The sequence below is a fragment of the Stegodyphus dumicola genome, chromosome 8 (genome assembly GCF_044657685.1).
Source record: "Stegodyphus dumicola isolate Sdum_Otavi_A_Nest chromosome 8, ASM4465768v1".
In the NCBI taxonomy this organism is placed as follows: domain Eukaryota; kingdom Metazoa; phylum Arthropoda; class Arachnida; order Araneae; family Eresidae; genus Stegodyphus; species Stegodyphus dumicola.
Window position 1 is genome coordinate 154,382,107 of NC_140775.1, and position 15,305 is coordinate 154,397,411.

The 15,305-nt window shown below is 29.5% G+C and overlaps 1 protein-coding gene across 8 annotated transcripts in view; it reads left to right on the forward strand.

The window, feature by feature from the left end:
- Positions 1-15,305, forward strand: part of LOC118190438 (uncharacterized) — a 165,026-nt gene that overhangs the window by 91,996 nt on the left and 57,725 nt on the right. For 7 of the 8 annotated variants that reach the window (XM_085822611.1, XM_085822610.1, XM_085822612.1 and 4 more), the window contains one exon: positions 11,746-11,892. The exons of the other annotated variant lie outside the window; for it this stretch is intronic. In XM_085822611.1, coding sequence (XP_085678737.1) covers positions 11,746-11,892 — 147 coding nt within the window. The remainder of the gene's footprint in view (positions 1-11,745; positions 11,893-15,305) is intronic. 8 annotated transcript variants of the gene reach the window in all.

The following is a 15,305-nucleotide window of genomic DNA, read 5'->3' on the forward strand; positions in this document are numbered from 1 at the left end:
TCATTGTCTCGAAAAGTTGCGGAAAGAGTTACTGATTTAGGCGCGAATTTAAGTGATCAGATCAAAGCAAAATCATCTAGTTTCGAAAGTTTCTCCATTGCCTGTGACAAGAGCACGGACATTAGTGGCAAAGCTCAATTAGCAGTGTTTCTTCGTTCTTGTGACAAGAATTTTAACATTTTTGAGGAATTACTGGAACTAATACCGATGCCTGGTACTACCACAGGAGAAGATATATTTACTTGTGTTTTTGGACTTCTGCAGAAATACAATCTACCTTTGGCAAAACTAAATTCTGTAGCTACAGATGGCGCTCCATCAATGACCGGGAAAAACAATGGCTTTGTAGCATTACCAAGGAAAAAACTTAGTGAAATTCACGGTTCAAACATTCATCATATGCATTGTATTATACATCAAGAAGTTCTATGCACGAAAGTAATAAATATGGATAATGTTTTGTCATATATAAAAAAAGTTATAAATTTTATAAGATCTCAAGGTTTAAATCAGCGTCAATTCACTGCTTTCTTAAGTGAGTTAGATAGTGAATATTCAAGTTTGTCCTACCATACCGAGGTACGTTGGTTATCTTGCTCCAAGATTCTCAAACAATTCTGGGATTTGAAAGAAGAAATATGTCAGTTTTTAAAAACGAAAAATCAAGACGTAAGTTTGTTTTACGATCCAATATGGATACAAGATTTATCTTTTTTGGTTGATATAACCAAACACATAACCGATTTAAATTTATCGTTACAAGGAAAAGATCATATCGTTACGAACATGTTTGCATTAAATTAAAGCATTCAAATGTCAACTAGTTCTTTGGGAAAAACGACTTAAAAATGAAGATTTGACGCACTTCCCGACGTGCAGCATGAACAAATCAAGTTTAGATGATAATTGTTCGTATCAAAAATATGCAGAAATAATTGCAAATTTAACAACTGAATTTGAAACGAGGTTTAATAATTTTAGTTCCCTCGAAGACAATTTTTTTTTTTTTCTTCGATTTTCTCAATAAGTATTGACTCAGTACCCAGCCATATGCAAATGGAGGTGATCGAGATTCAATGCAACTCAAATTTGAAAGCAAAATTCATTGAAGTGGGCGTGCTTGAATTTTACAAATATTTACCAGCCAGGTTTGAAAATAGTCAAAAATTTTCGCATATGAAATTATTTCCATGTTTGGTAGCACTTATCGGTGCGAGCAGTTATTTTCAGTCATGAAAGGTAATAAGTCTCCTATTAGAAACCGTATTAATGATGCTCACCTTGGGTCAGCATTGAAAGTTATCACTGCAAACAAAATTTCTCCCGAAATAGGAAAGATAATAGCAGAGAAGAGATGTCAAGTATCAGGACGTAAACATTAAATTTTTCTTGTTCTTTTCTATATAAATATATATATATGTTTATTATTGTATTATTCGAAATAAATCTACGTTTCTATGAATATTGATTTTTTTTTTTTTCGCCCCGCCTAAAGTTAAACCTTGTTGGTTTGGCCCAAGTGTACCTATGAGTTTGACATCTCTGACTTACAGTGATCAACTTCCTAAGACAATTTTAATGTTTTTCTTCTGTGTTTCTTAATTTTTCAGAATATCTTAATTTATGTCCTTCCAAAATCTTTAGTGAAATTAAAATTAATATTTCTAAGTGAGATTCTATTTTGTGGCGATTTTTTGTCCTTGGAATTCTTTACCTAGCAACTTTGAAGCGACTAATTTTTCTCGTAAATTTTTAATTAAGGATAAAATTTAATGAAATAAAAACTTAATCAAATTTCCCTTAAATTGTTTACAAGGATAAAAACTGGACACGTTTTACACTGACTTTTATTTTCAGTGACTGAAACGTTTCAAGTACAAATTTTTTGTACTTAAATGACAAATTGTTTCAAATAAGAAAATGTAACTTTTTATGTATTATTTTAAATATTTTATAAACATATGATTTTAAATATCACCCGTTTTGTTCAGACTCCCTCTTTTTTCTTCATTTTATTGTTGCAACTTGTTTAATTTTTATATAGTGGCGACGGTGTGGAAGTGTGAGAAGTTGTATATAGTCCTTATTTATTTTAAATATTGTCCTCATTTATTTTTGCAGTTTTTATTATATTGTACATTGTCCTGTATATTTTGGTAATAACCATGGTTTCTTATTGATCCTGTGACTTGATTATTTTAATCCATGTTAGTGCATATTTCCCACTAAAAACACATTATAAAACTCTATTAATATAAGTCTTCAACATATTAAAAACATTTAGTTCAAATTGACTCTAGAATCTATGAATTTTTATACGCAAAAATTTATAATTTTACTTGTGATATAGTTCAAAATATCAAAATCAAAGATGTGCAAGTTTTCAAAATATAAAATCTTTAAATGAAAGAAAAAATACTTTTTTGAGGAGTTAAATACATTTAGCAAATGGCATTTGGAGAAGATGATTTTGCTGCTTGAAATCTGAGTAACTAAATACTGAAAAATTAAAAAACATATTAAATTGTTGAACCCTTTCAATCCCAATTTGTTTGTTTGTTTCAACTGACTTGATTTTTTTATGTATTTTTGGTAATTATCACAAATGACACAAATGAAATTGACAGTCTGTCACTAAGCCTCTATAAGAAGAGGCATGCGATAATTTTGTAGTGAGGATGTTAGAAATGATGCCTACTACCAGTGGGACATCAACTATGTAGTAAAGTGATGCATGTAATTCCATCTAGGCTTCTTTAAACATCTACTGGGTCTTATATAACCCATTGGGACTGAAAGGGTTAAGGGAAAAAATTAAATGCTGTATTTCATCGTACTTAAAATTTTCAGAATATTGATTTATTTGTTTTTACAAAAGTTCATTTTTTAATAAATGATTTAGTTTCACATTTTATATTCAGTTATTTTATTCATAAAATGAAATGTTTCTTTCATTAATAGTAGTATATATTTGTTTCGAAAGAGAAATGAGAATTAGGGTTTGGCTGGAAACTGCAGCAATCTGTATGCAAGATGAAAGCAATTAGGAACTAACGCTTGAAGCTCTTAGTTCTGAGTATTGCATTGAAAAACAAGCTAAGTGGCTGAACTCAGGGAGGGGAGGGACGAATTACAGCTAATTATACTATTGGGGAGAGTCAACGGTTAGAACGGGGGTTTCGATCAAGCTTAACTCCTGGTAATCTGTCTCCTCTGGGCACTTAAGGTTATTTGGTTAATAAAAGACAGCTGAAAATTTCAGTCATTACTGATGATGCTCCATGTACAGACAGAAATAGCATTAACCCATTGGGAGTACCCAAGTACTTAACTTATTAGTACTTGTATGTTTTACAGCTACCATGCAGTTTAAAAAGAGAACCCAGAAAAGTTTAGTTAAGAGTTTACCAAACATGTTTAGATTGTCCTTTCTTGTTTGTTTTTGATAAAGCCCTTTGCCTCTTTTGCATATATGTATTCATACATACATATTTATTTTAATATATAATTTCATCAATGAATTACATATATTAAAAATATAGATTTAATTGACATTTTTTCTTTTTCTTTCTTTTTTGGCAAACATTCAGCAAAACGAATAATGAATAATACAGCATTTGAATCTTTTTACAATAAAATTACATACCCATGTAGTTCGATTAAGAATGCAAAACTTTCCGATTATACGCATGATAAAAACATCATAAATTCAAACTTTGTCGCTGAGAATGGAAAATATTTAGAATCTGCGAAACAAGATTTTCCAAAATTAAATATTTTTTTTAATTATATAAATTTTAAGCAATGTGTTTTCAGAACTGTGCAATATGCATTTCTTTTTCTTTTTTATTTCTTTATTATTAAATACTTCTTCAATCAGAGAAATACAGTCAAAAGTCGTTAATTCGGACACCCATAATTCGGAATGATCTATAATCCGGACATCAAAACTAAAAACTTTCTGCGCATGCGCCGCGTTGACACATGCGCATAGGTGTTTACGCGTGCACCTAAGACCTTTTACGACTGCGCATATCAGTGTGCGCAAATGCAGAATACGTTTTCGCGTGCGCGTTTTATGTATAATGGACGTATAAGCAAAAATTATCTAATTATCTATTTCAGTTAATGTTGATGATTGCGTTGTTCCTTAATTTTCGAATTGGATCCGGCTTATTATTTTTTGCAGACTGTAAGAGCAATTTTATAAAAGTAAGCTTAAACTTTCGATTATATCAAATAGAATTTCCGATATATATTTGTTAATATGTAAAGGATCTAAAGCGAAAGTATGTTTTGAAATCCGAAATCTGTTTATCAATTTCACGCTGCTCGGCGGGGGGGAACGCCGCGCCGCGGCGGGCGCGTAATGAATTGGAAGTTGATTTGTCAGCACTATCCTTATCTTCAGCGCAGATGTTTTTATTTGGCTTATAATTCCTTACCAAATGTAGTATTTCATCTCGATATGCTCCGTCTTTGATATGATTTAAAACAAGTTCCTGGTCATTATAATTCGCTTCCGATAGCGAAAAAAAGTAACAGAGGTTATTGAAAGCGAAAAAATTTCGATTGACAAATTAGTCGGTGTTCTTGACACAGCAATTATAGGACTTGAACAGCGGAACTTTGTAACTGAACAAGAAATTATGTCTGTTTAATAGAATTAAAGAGAAAGTATTATCACATGAAACGAAGCAAAACTTAAACAACTTACATTAAAAGAAATGTTTAATAAAGTAAACAAATAAATATTAAGCTTTTTCTTTTTGCAAATTTTGATACCCTTTAGATCATAATTGTTCTTTATTTCATAAATTACGGTTTCATATTTTTAATTTTAGAATTTCTGCATGCCATCTTACGAGATTTAAACTGATGATCTATAATCCGGAATCGCCGAAGTCCCGACGAGTCCGGATTAACGACTTTTGACTGTATACAAATTTTCCCGAAACATGTTTTACTCTGCCAAAATAAAGTTAAAAATTTGGTGTCCGGTCTTTATACGCAAAAATTATAAAATTTGCTTTTACGATTTAATGTATTTTAAGGCATAAAACTTTATGTAAATAATGAGAATAATACAAATAAAAAGAAATGAAAAAAAATATAAGTGCTTTATAAGTAAATGAAATTGGTATAATGTTTTAAGAGTACTGTCGATTTTTTCCAATTCAATCATCAAAAGAAATCAGACAAGCAATTAGTATATTTGTTATTTACAGTGGTGTACATGGATAAACTAAATTCTACATTATCCTCATTGATTTAGCTAATTCACAGTATATCTTTGTTTATTATTATGAACTGTGAAACTAAAACTCCAGTTAATTAGAGATGGGAAAAAAAAAACTGCAAGATTTGTAAAATTTTTAAAACGAAAAGATACTTTTGTTTGATTAAAAATGTAAACTATGGAAATTATTATACCTTCTTTCAAGATATCTTTTTCCAATAGTTTAATGCATAGAACTAAATACTTTCATTTTATTGAAAAAATATTCTTTCTGGTTACTTTAATTAAAAAATAATCATGCAATGAAGTGAACCCAGATTTTAAAATTTAGTTATGTTTGATATTCAAAATCATATGTTTCTAAAGCATTTAAAATGATACATAAAAATATTACATTTTCTTATTCCAAACAGTTTGCCATTTAAATACAAAAAAAATTGTATTTGAAATATTTCACGACTGAAAATAAATGTCGATATATGCAGTTTTTATCCTTGATAATTATATAAGGGAAATTTAATAAATTTTATCTTTAGTTAAAAATTTACGAGAAAAATTAGTCGCTTCAAAGTTGTTAGGCAAAGAAATCCGAGGACAAAAAATCGCTGCAAAATAGAACCTCACTCAGAAATATTAATTTTAATTTTGCTACAGATTTCTATAGCGCATAAATTAAGATATTCTGAAAATTAAGAAACATCGAAGAAAAACATTAAAATTGTCTTAGGAAGTTGGTTACCGTAAGTTCATTAAATAACTACTAAATTTTCGAATAAAATGTATATGAAAAATTAAATGATACTTTTAAAGTGCTAAAAATAACTAAATCTAAAAATAAATGTAAGGAAACCAATTTAAAGTGACCACTCAAAATTCCGTATTTTTTTAAATCTTGTGTGGATGTTGTAAACTTGCGTAATGATCAAAACCTATGTTTATTGATCTCAAAAACACTGTTCGTCTTAGATAGTCATCAAGAAGGTTCACTGCAAGTATACACTTTTTCTAAAAAACAAAACAAAACAAAGCTGCGTGAAGATTTTCGTGATTTTCCTGTAGTATAATAATGTAAAAAATCCAATTTAAAGCAACCACTCAAAATTACGTACTTTTCTAATCTTGTGTGGATGTGGTGAACTTGTAATGATCAAAACCTATGTTTATTGATCTCAAAAACACTGTTTGTCTTAGATAGTCATCAAGAAGCTTCACTGCAAGTATACATTATTTCTAAAACACAAAAAACAAAACAAAGCTGCATGAAGATTTTCATGATTTTCCTAAAGTATAATGTGCATATGAACCAGTTTCTTAGAATGTACTCCACAAAGGAATCCTACCCCTTAAGCAGATAGCCATAGTGTGCTTTGGCATAATCTAATAAATTCAAACCATATTGAAATATTATATAGCTGACTTTCGTCTTAACTAACAAATCAACATTCAAGTAACTGACTGCAAGCTGTGATTGGAAATTTTAATAACACTTTAAGAATAAACTGATACAAAACAAGAAATAATTTTGACTATAAGAGTATTGGATTAAAAAAAGTGAAGAAAATAATCTCATAATTAAGTTAGCAATTTTTTTATAGATAAGGTCGTGCAGTTACTTACCTTCCTTTTTCTAATCTTTTTTAAGATTATATTTTTCATGAAAAATTACCAGTAAAAACTTTATAAAAAATAATTTATTAATGACCTTTGTTAGTTAACTATGTCGGTTTAAAATACTGTTAAGTGCTATAAGTTGCATTATTTTTCTATGCTTAAGTTTCCTTCTTACTTTATCAGCAAAAATTCATTAGTTAATAAATAATATGAAAGTAAAAACTATCCTTTCTTCCATCTTGCGTTCACAAATCATTATGGGAATATCCATTTACAATTATTAAAGCCTGAAAAAAGCATGTCTGCGATGTTATCGTCATGGGATGATTTGTAGATACTTTATTTTTTACCACGATATTTTGTGCAACAATGTTTTAGAACTGTGATATTTTCTCCCACGATGTTTTGTAGCATGTCATTTTCGTCTTGCGTTGTTTTCTCCATGATGTTTTTGCCACGATCTGTTTGGCTGTAACCGTGTTAAGTGTTAGCCATCTCTTCTCAGATCATTATATCAATGTTCAGTGTACTTACTAAGATGGCTTTACAAAACTTTTTGTTGTCTTTTTATTATTAACATTTTGTGCTTTTACTTTATTTATTAAATATCACATTCTTGGCACTTACACGGTAGAAAATTTGATTCAATAGCTAAATCACAAAATATTTAAAAGCAGCATATCTTTAGAATTTCCAATAGAAAATCTCATGTGCTGGAGATAAAATGTTTTATTCTGTACAATGTTGCTACTGCTCATTTTGAATTCATTGAATTTGTTAATCTTTCTTTTGTAATTTTTTTTCATAGTTTCCAATTTCCTTTTGTTATCTTCTTCTACCAATTCTCTTTGAATAACTCTGCTAACTTTTCACTTTTTGTCATCTAGGATGTAAGACAGTAATCAATGACCCAGACTTCCGAGTTTTTGAATTGTGATAATTTCTTAAATTTAAAAAATAAAATAGATCAATGTTATCATTATCTTTCAAATTCTTTTTGTTCAATCTCAGTTTGCAACTGATTTTTTGACTTTTAACCTTAATTCAGTGGTGCAAAGGGTGACATCTGCCACGGGTGCAGCATTGAGGAAGTGCCAGATTGCTGTTACTGAATTTTAGAATGAAATGTTTTCACACAGAAAGGGGTGAAAAATTTTCAGTTATCACCAGTCACTGAAAACCCTAGTTATGGCTCTGCCTTAATTTTATATATACCTTCACAAATATTTATGATGGCATTGGAAGAAGTAATATGTCCTCTCTGAAAAGGTACACTGTACATTATTGTACAATTAACAATTGACAATGAAAATTTGTTCTATGAAGAAAAATCTTGATAAAAGTAGAATTTGTTAAAGCAAGAATGAATAAAAGACTGGTGTCAAATGAACAGGTAAAGATACTTAAGGGCACACCTTTCCTTACACTTTGCAATACAATGATGCTTATTTATCATTTTTACAGTTTAATAATTAAATTTTTAATAATGTTTGCCTCCCTTTCATTATGAAGATCTATCTAAAATTAGAAAGAAAACCATGAAATAAATATGCTTAAGAAATATATGAAAGAAAGAAATGAAAGAGGACGAAATAAAAAATTTGATCTTTCACTGTAGTCGAGAGGGATATCAATTACCATAAATGAAGAACAGAGAGAAATATAGCTCCAGCAAGGTTGAATGTTAATGTCAAAAATTTTCCTTGGAACAAGAACAAAATGTTGTATATTTAGTTCGAAAAGTATAAGATAAGTTTTTAATGAAAACGTATGATGTCTGAGTTTAAATTGCTCAACAGAATTTCAGATTTGTTTATTAAGCTAGGGCTGAATATACTTGTACTAATACTTGAATCTGAACTCATATTTTATACTTTTATATCATAGAGGAAAGATAACTCAAATTTTCTGCTAAACCCATTTAGAATATGTTCATATGAAACCATGTTTCTGGGAGGGGGGAGAAAAAGAAAAGCTATTAAATTTCATAACATTTTACTAAAATTTGCAACTCTCAATTGGCAGTATTTAAAATTCACCATAAGCTATTTACAGATTTCCAACAATTTTCTGTATAGAATGAAGTACATAAAATAATTAAATATCTGAATACAGAATCATTATAATTAAAAATATTCATTTTTATGTGGTAAAACTAGATACAAGACAGTTAATTAATAATAAATTTAAATAAGAATAAATGTTCAAAAAATGCAATAAAACAAGTATTTATATAAAGTCACTGCAATACATCTTCCTATCCATTATTCCAACATAGATTCTGTTTGTTATCTTAATGCATTTAACAATGCAATGATTAATCTGTTTCTTAAAATCTGACGAGCAGCAATGTCCGAGGATTCCCCATATTGACTTCAAATGAATATGTCTACTTATCTCTAATTCCTCAGGGAGCAATTAAAATTTTTTTATTAGAATATATGAGGATCTATTTGTTTATACAGTACAAAGTCCATAATCTGGACATCCATTATCTGAAATGATCTATAATCTGAACCTCAAAGGCCAGAAATGTTTTTTTTTTGTATGCTTTACGCATGCACGTAAAGAATGCACGTGCATACATTATGTGCATTACGCAAGTGCATAATGTATGCTCTACACATGTGCGTATTGAAAGAAATGTTTAATAAAGTAAACAAATAAATATTAAGCTTTTTTTGTGTAAAATTTGACACCGTTTTGATCATAATTGCTCTTTATTTCATAAATTACAGTTTCATATTTTTAATTGTATAATTTCTGCATGCCATCTTACCAGATTTAAATTGATATCTATAATCCAGAAAAACATCTAACCCGGAATCGCCGACGTCCCGACGAGTCTGGATTACAGATTTTGTACTGTATATGTCTTCCAACCAGTTATGTGCATTATTTTATTATTTAATTAAATATCTATAAATCAAGTTTTATGTTCTCATTTCATGTGATCTAATACACCATTTAATGCCTCTAAAAATTTCATTTCTGCAGCTTGTATTGCATTTTAATACTTTGTTCAGTTTATGGGCTAGTAATTCATGTTCCTGTTTAAACTATGATTCCTAAACTTATTGCAGTTTTCCACAATCTTGAAATGTCAGTATAGGCACCAAAAGAGAATATTGTTCAGCTTACACCCTTGATTAATAAAAAGTCTATTAGTATATCATAGATTTGCATTAAAAACTTAAAAAATAGTAATTATATAATATCATTTCAAAAGTAAAAAACCTGAGAGGCATAAGAGCAACAGGGATATGTAGCTAAGCCAGCTGCATTCTAATAAGGGAAACTGAATCATATTTGTATTAATACTTTGGAAAAAATTATCTTCTTTTTCAACATAATGGCCATCTTTGACATATCAGCCATCTGATACTATGCCATACAGCATAGCTGTTTTCATCCTCCTATTGTGTCTTCTCAGGTTTCTACATCTAGAGTGTTGCAGGAGAGACGATCAGCATTCCCTTCTCCTGAGTTACATAGGGGATTAGTTGAAGGAGCTGAGATTGCCAATTTTATGGACACTGGAGATAGTCACGGCCATTTGTCAATCTAAAGATGGCCACGGCCATGTCTCGGGGCAGATTGTTGGGCATGGATCTTTCTCTTATTGTTTCCCATCTTTTTCCAACAGTAGCTTCCCTCCATGCCTCATCTACAGTTTGGGAAAAATGAACAAAACATACAACTAGTTTCTTCAACTGTTGAGAATGGAAACGCAAACATCTGAGAGATTCTGCTAATGATACACATGTTTGTGACCAGTGAGAAATCTTAATGACATTTTAAATTGGTAGTTTGTTTGGAATTATCATTTCAAGTCAAAGTGAGAACAATAAGAATTTTTACAAGCTAAGAAAGTGTCCTTAGCCAAAATTCATTGGTAATTCACAGAAGTTGAGATTGATAATGTAATTTAAAAAGTAAATGGCTGCACGATGGCATTCATAAACCTAGCAGAGATCTAACATCTTATAAACAGTAAGTGTTCCATTCATTGTTAGCTGTGATTAAGATTACAGCTGTTGATGAAATTAAAAGGAATTAACAGATAATTTCCTACTGTATTGTGCCAGAGCCAGGAGGAGCATAGTTGCTGCTCTATATATTATGATTGATGTTTTCAGTACATCAAGTTTTGTGTAAGATGGTTCCAAGGAAGTTAACGCATATGACATAGCATAATGACCTGTTAGATATAGCATGACAGCCTGTTATGCACGATGGCCAGTTTGACATTCCTGTAGGGTTATGCTCAAGACAGTTAGAGCTTTTTCAACTGCATTGTAACTGGAGGCAAGATATGGCTGCACTATTTCATTCTCACCATCAGGAAAGTCTTCATGCAATGGAAAAATATAGTACCAGTTGACAGGATAACATCTGCTGGATAATTTATTGTATCCATTCCCTGAAATTTCTTTGCTGTGATTTTAATTAACTTGTTTGAGAATAGATGCTCCATTGTGCTAATCGATAATGAAGCAATGAAGAGCATGTAAGAAATGAGTGCTGAAAAAATTGCTTGAAACTATTCAACAAAAATAAAAATCAAAGTTTTTTTCTTCTTACAAACCTCATGAAACAATTCAGAAATAATTTTAATGTGTATTTTATTTAAGAATCTGACGATTCTTTTAGCATAAATAAATAAGTCTTTTAGGAGATAAAAACAATATATTAGAAGTTTTAAGTCATTCAGTAATAAATATTCCTTGTATTTATTGCTTGATGTAGAGCTTCTAATATATTGTGATTTATTATTCTGATTGTTTATGGAGTGTTATTACAAAATATTTATTATTTCTTTCCTTCAAGAGTTTGTTGATTTTATTATATGTATATGCATTTAAGTATGTTACAAAATAAGACTGTATGTCTAGGCTGAAGAATTTGGTCAGTTTTGGTTGGAAAATGCAAAAGATCCATTGAAAGGCAGAAATTTTATATTAGCTTCTATATGCCCACAAGTATTTGGCTTGTATATTGTAAAATTAGCAGTTGCATTAGTACAAGCTGGAGGTGTAGTGGTAAGTCTTTTAATATTTTGTTACATGAATTAAGTTGATATTTTCAAATGGTCTTCTGAAATATTATTTTTAATGATATTATTTATAACTGAACTTGTTTACTGAACTCCACTGAAACAGTATTATCTGTGTAGAACGTCCCAAAGAAATTATTTTGTTAATTTATGAAAATGGTGAGGAGTTTGCTGAATGAATTCAGCTTTTCCTAGCCTGACATGATAAAGTGGTTAGATATTAGTCGTAGTGTCATCTACAAACTGTATAATCAGTTCGTTAATAAATAGAACATTTTAGGATTAGTTGCAGGTTATACTACCAGGGTAGCTCTTTTGATGATTTCTTTCTACTTCTTTAAACTATGGGGAGGGAAAAATGATTCAATTAATTTCAGCTCGCTACTGATGATTTTGTTCGAACATCTGTGAAGATATCTGTGAAGAGAAGCGTCACATAAAAAAAAAAATCTGTTTATTAAAAAATCCAAAAATTTCAGTTTAGGTCATTAAAATTGGTCATTTTATCAGATTTATTATTACAGATTCTAGTAAATACCTGATGTGAATAATATACATCTTTAAGGAAGTAAAATTATTGACCAGAAGTTTTTCTGATGGCTAGATACTTACTGGTTAAACTGTAGCTGCAGCTGGCAGTATTCCAGAAATAATGATTGTTTACCTTCTTATTTAGTAAAACAGAAAACAGAAATTCTTTCAAAGATCTTCAGTAACCACACATTTTATTAGAATGTTTTGGTTCTTGTGTTCCCTAACCCCAACTCTGAACTACTAAAAAAAGGATTGTAGCCTTGAGAGCAGTTGAAATTACAAAAAATATTACAAACATTAAAAAAAAAATTAAAATATGCATATATATATGCATTCATAAGAAAATGAAAATAAATTGACATTTTGATTTAACCACTACAAAGTGGTAGTAAAAGTTATGGATGAAACTTTCGTTTGAGTTATCCCATAATTGAAAATGCTCAGAATGCCCCACAGGGACAACCAATCTTATGTCTGCAAAAAGGAAGGAAGGATAATGCATCTACCGCAAAGGCTCACATGGGAATCGAACTCACATCCGTGGCTTAAGGCTATCAGTCATCTTTCACTACCGACCATTTGGATAGTTATTGGCTAAAATCTAATTTGTATCAAAATGTCATTATTCCTGATTTTAAAAATAAGTGAAGTAGAAAGCATGGAGATTAAATTTTCAGTATTAAATAAGTTATTAAACAATAATACATAGCATATGTAATTGTGTGAGATATTTTAAGAGATTTAGGGAAAAGGGGGTTGGTAAGTCTAACTTTATATAAAAGTTTTGAAAATGCTGCTTCTGCTTATACTGAAATAAAATTTTGCTTGTATTACATCCTAGTAGAACAAAATGTTTTATATTTCCACTATTTGTCAAAGTAAGTTGACAAGTATGTGTATATACTACCTATAAGAATTAAAAAAAAAGGGGGGAGGAAAGAAAGCTGGTTCCACTTAAATATTTTTGAACAGTTAGGAAGATTGCTATATGTATTTATTTAGCATTTGGTTTTCTCTTCAGTTTAATTCATTTTTCTTAACTGCGTGATTAACCTGGTGCATTTTGAAGCATGGTATAATTTTATGTAATCTCTAGTTTGGATGTCTCGCTTTCAAGTCTTTCACTAATCTAAATTTAGATCAACTGCAGATTAAATTAATCTTTTTAATTCTTAATAAGAAAAATTCTATCTAAATATAAATACTAAGAGTTTATGTCTGAAGTTAAAAGAATAGAAATTTTAATTTATTAATCATAATGCTTTTATTTTTCAATATCATATTAATCAATTTTCTGTCCATTAATTATGTATATATATAGGTACTTATCTGCCATGTGAAATCAAATAAATAATAAAAAGATTTAACTCACAGTATTTGGATATGATGGTACAGATTAATAATGAATTAAAATACTGAAAGCAATTAAAAATAACTTAACATGTAATGGGACTATGGTTTATATCAAAGTAAATCAAAATTGTGATCATTTCATTGGTCTAGAGATAATGTTCATGTGATACTTTATGTCTTCATTATCACAACTATTTTAAGTAAGAATTAGGGACTGGATGTATACTTAAATAACTTTTTTTTTTTTTTTCCAAATCTTAAATTAGGAATTTGGTAATTTATTTTTGTTCATCAAAAGTCTGTTCAATTTATCAAAGAATACAACATTTGGCTACTACATTTAACTATTAATACTATATCATATATTAATATATTATATTAATAATTTATTTCATCAAAGCTAGAAATGCTTTTCATGTAATTTGATTTAAATAATGGTTAATGAAGTAGTATGTGATCTACCACTTTTAGTTAGTTATTTTTTAGATGGATACAACTAAAATTCATTGTTGTTTTAGTCATTCCTTTTTTTTTTTTCCTTCCCATTTTATAGCATGTTCAAATATGAAAACTACTGAATTTATTTTATGAAGCTATCGTTATTGAAATAAAAAATCATTGAAGTTTTTAGTACCACATTATCTCATAGAGACATGGTGGAGATCCATTAATAAAAATAATTATTATTGATCTATGCTGTGGGACATTTGTAATGTATGTGGTTGAAGGACTCATTAAAATGCCCTTTTTTTAAGGGCCACTCTTGCTTTTATTTTCTAAAATTGGAAGTAATTTAAGTTTGATAAAATCAAAAACTTAATAGGTTCTAGAACTAATTAATGAATCATTGTCATTGCCATTCTTTAATTACAGTACAAATTCTGAAATCCGGACTCGTCGGGACTTAGGCGATTCCGGATTTGGGATTTTTCCAAATATTAGATCATCAATTTAAATCTGGTAAGATGGCATGCAGAAATTTTACAATTAAAAATATGCGATCATAATTTATGAAATAAAGAACAATTATGATCTAAAGCATATCAAAATTTACAAAAAAAAAAAAAAAAAAAGCTTAATATTTATTTGTTTACTTTATTAAACATTTCTTTCAATGTAAGTTGGTTAAGTTGCTTCCACAAAAAAATTCAAAAAGTTCCTTTTTCTTTTTTCTTATGTCAAATGCAGTTGACTTTCCAATGTCATACTCCTCGCATAATTTTGAGACGCATATGCCTTTATCCAATTTTTCAGCAATTCCACTTTTTGTTTAATAGACATTGAAACATGGTTTCACTTTCCAAATCCTTTGGCAGCTTCAGGATTGGAAACTCTTTTCGACATAATCGAAAGTTCAAACTTAGTTTTTATAAAATTCCCGTAATATTAACAGTCTGCAAAAAATAATAAGCTGGATCAAATTAGAAGATTAGGGAGCAGCGCAGTCTGCTACATTAACTGAAATGCCTTAGAATGAGTCAAGATAATTTTAGCCTAGCTTAATAGCGTCCG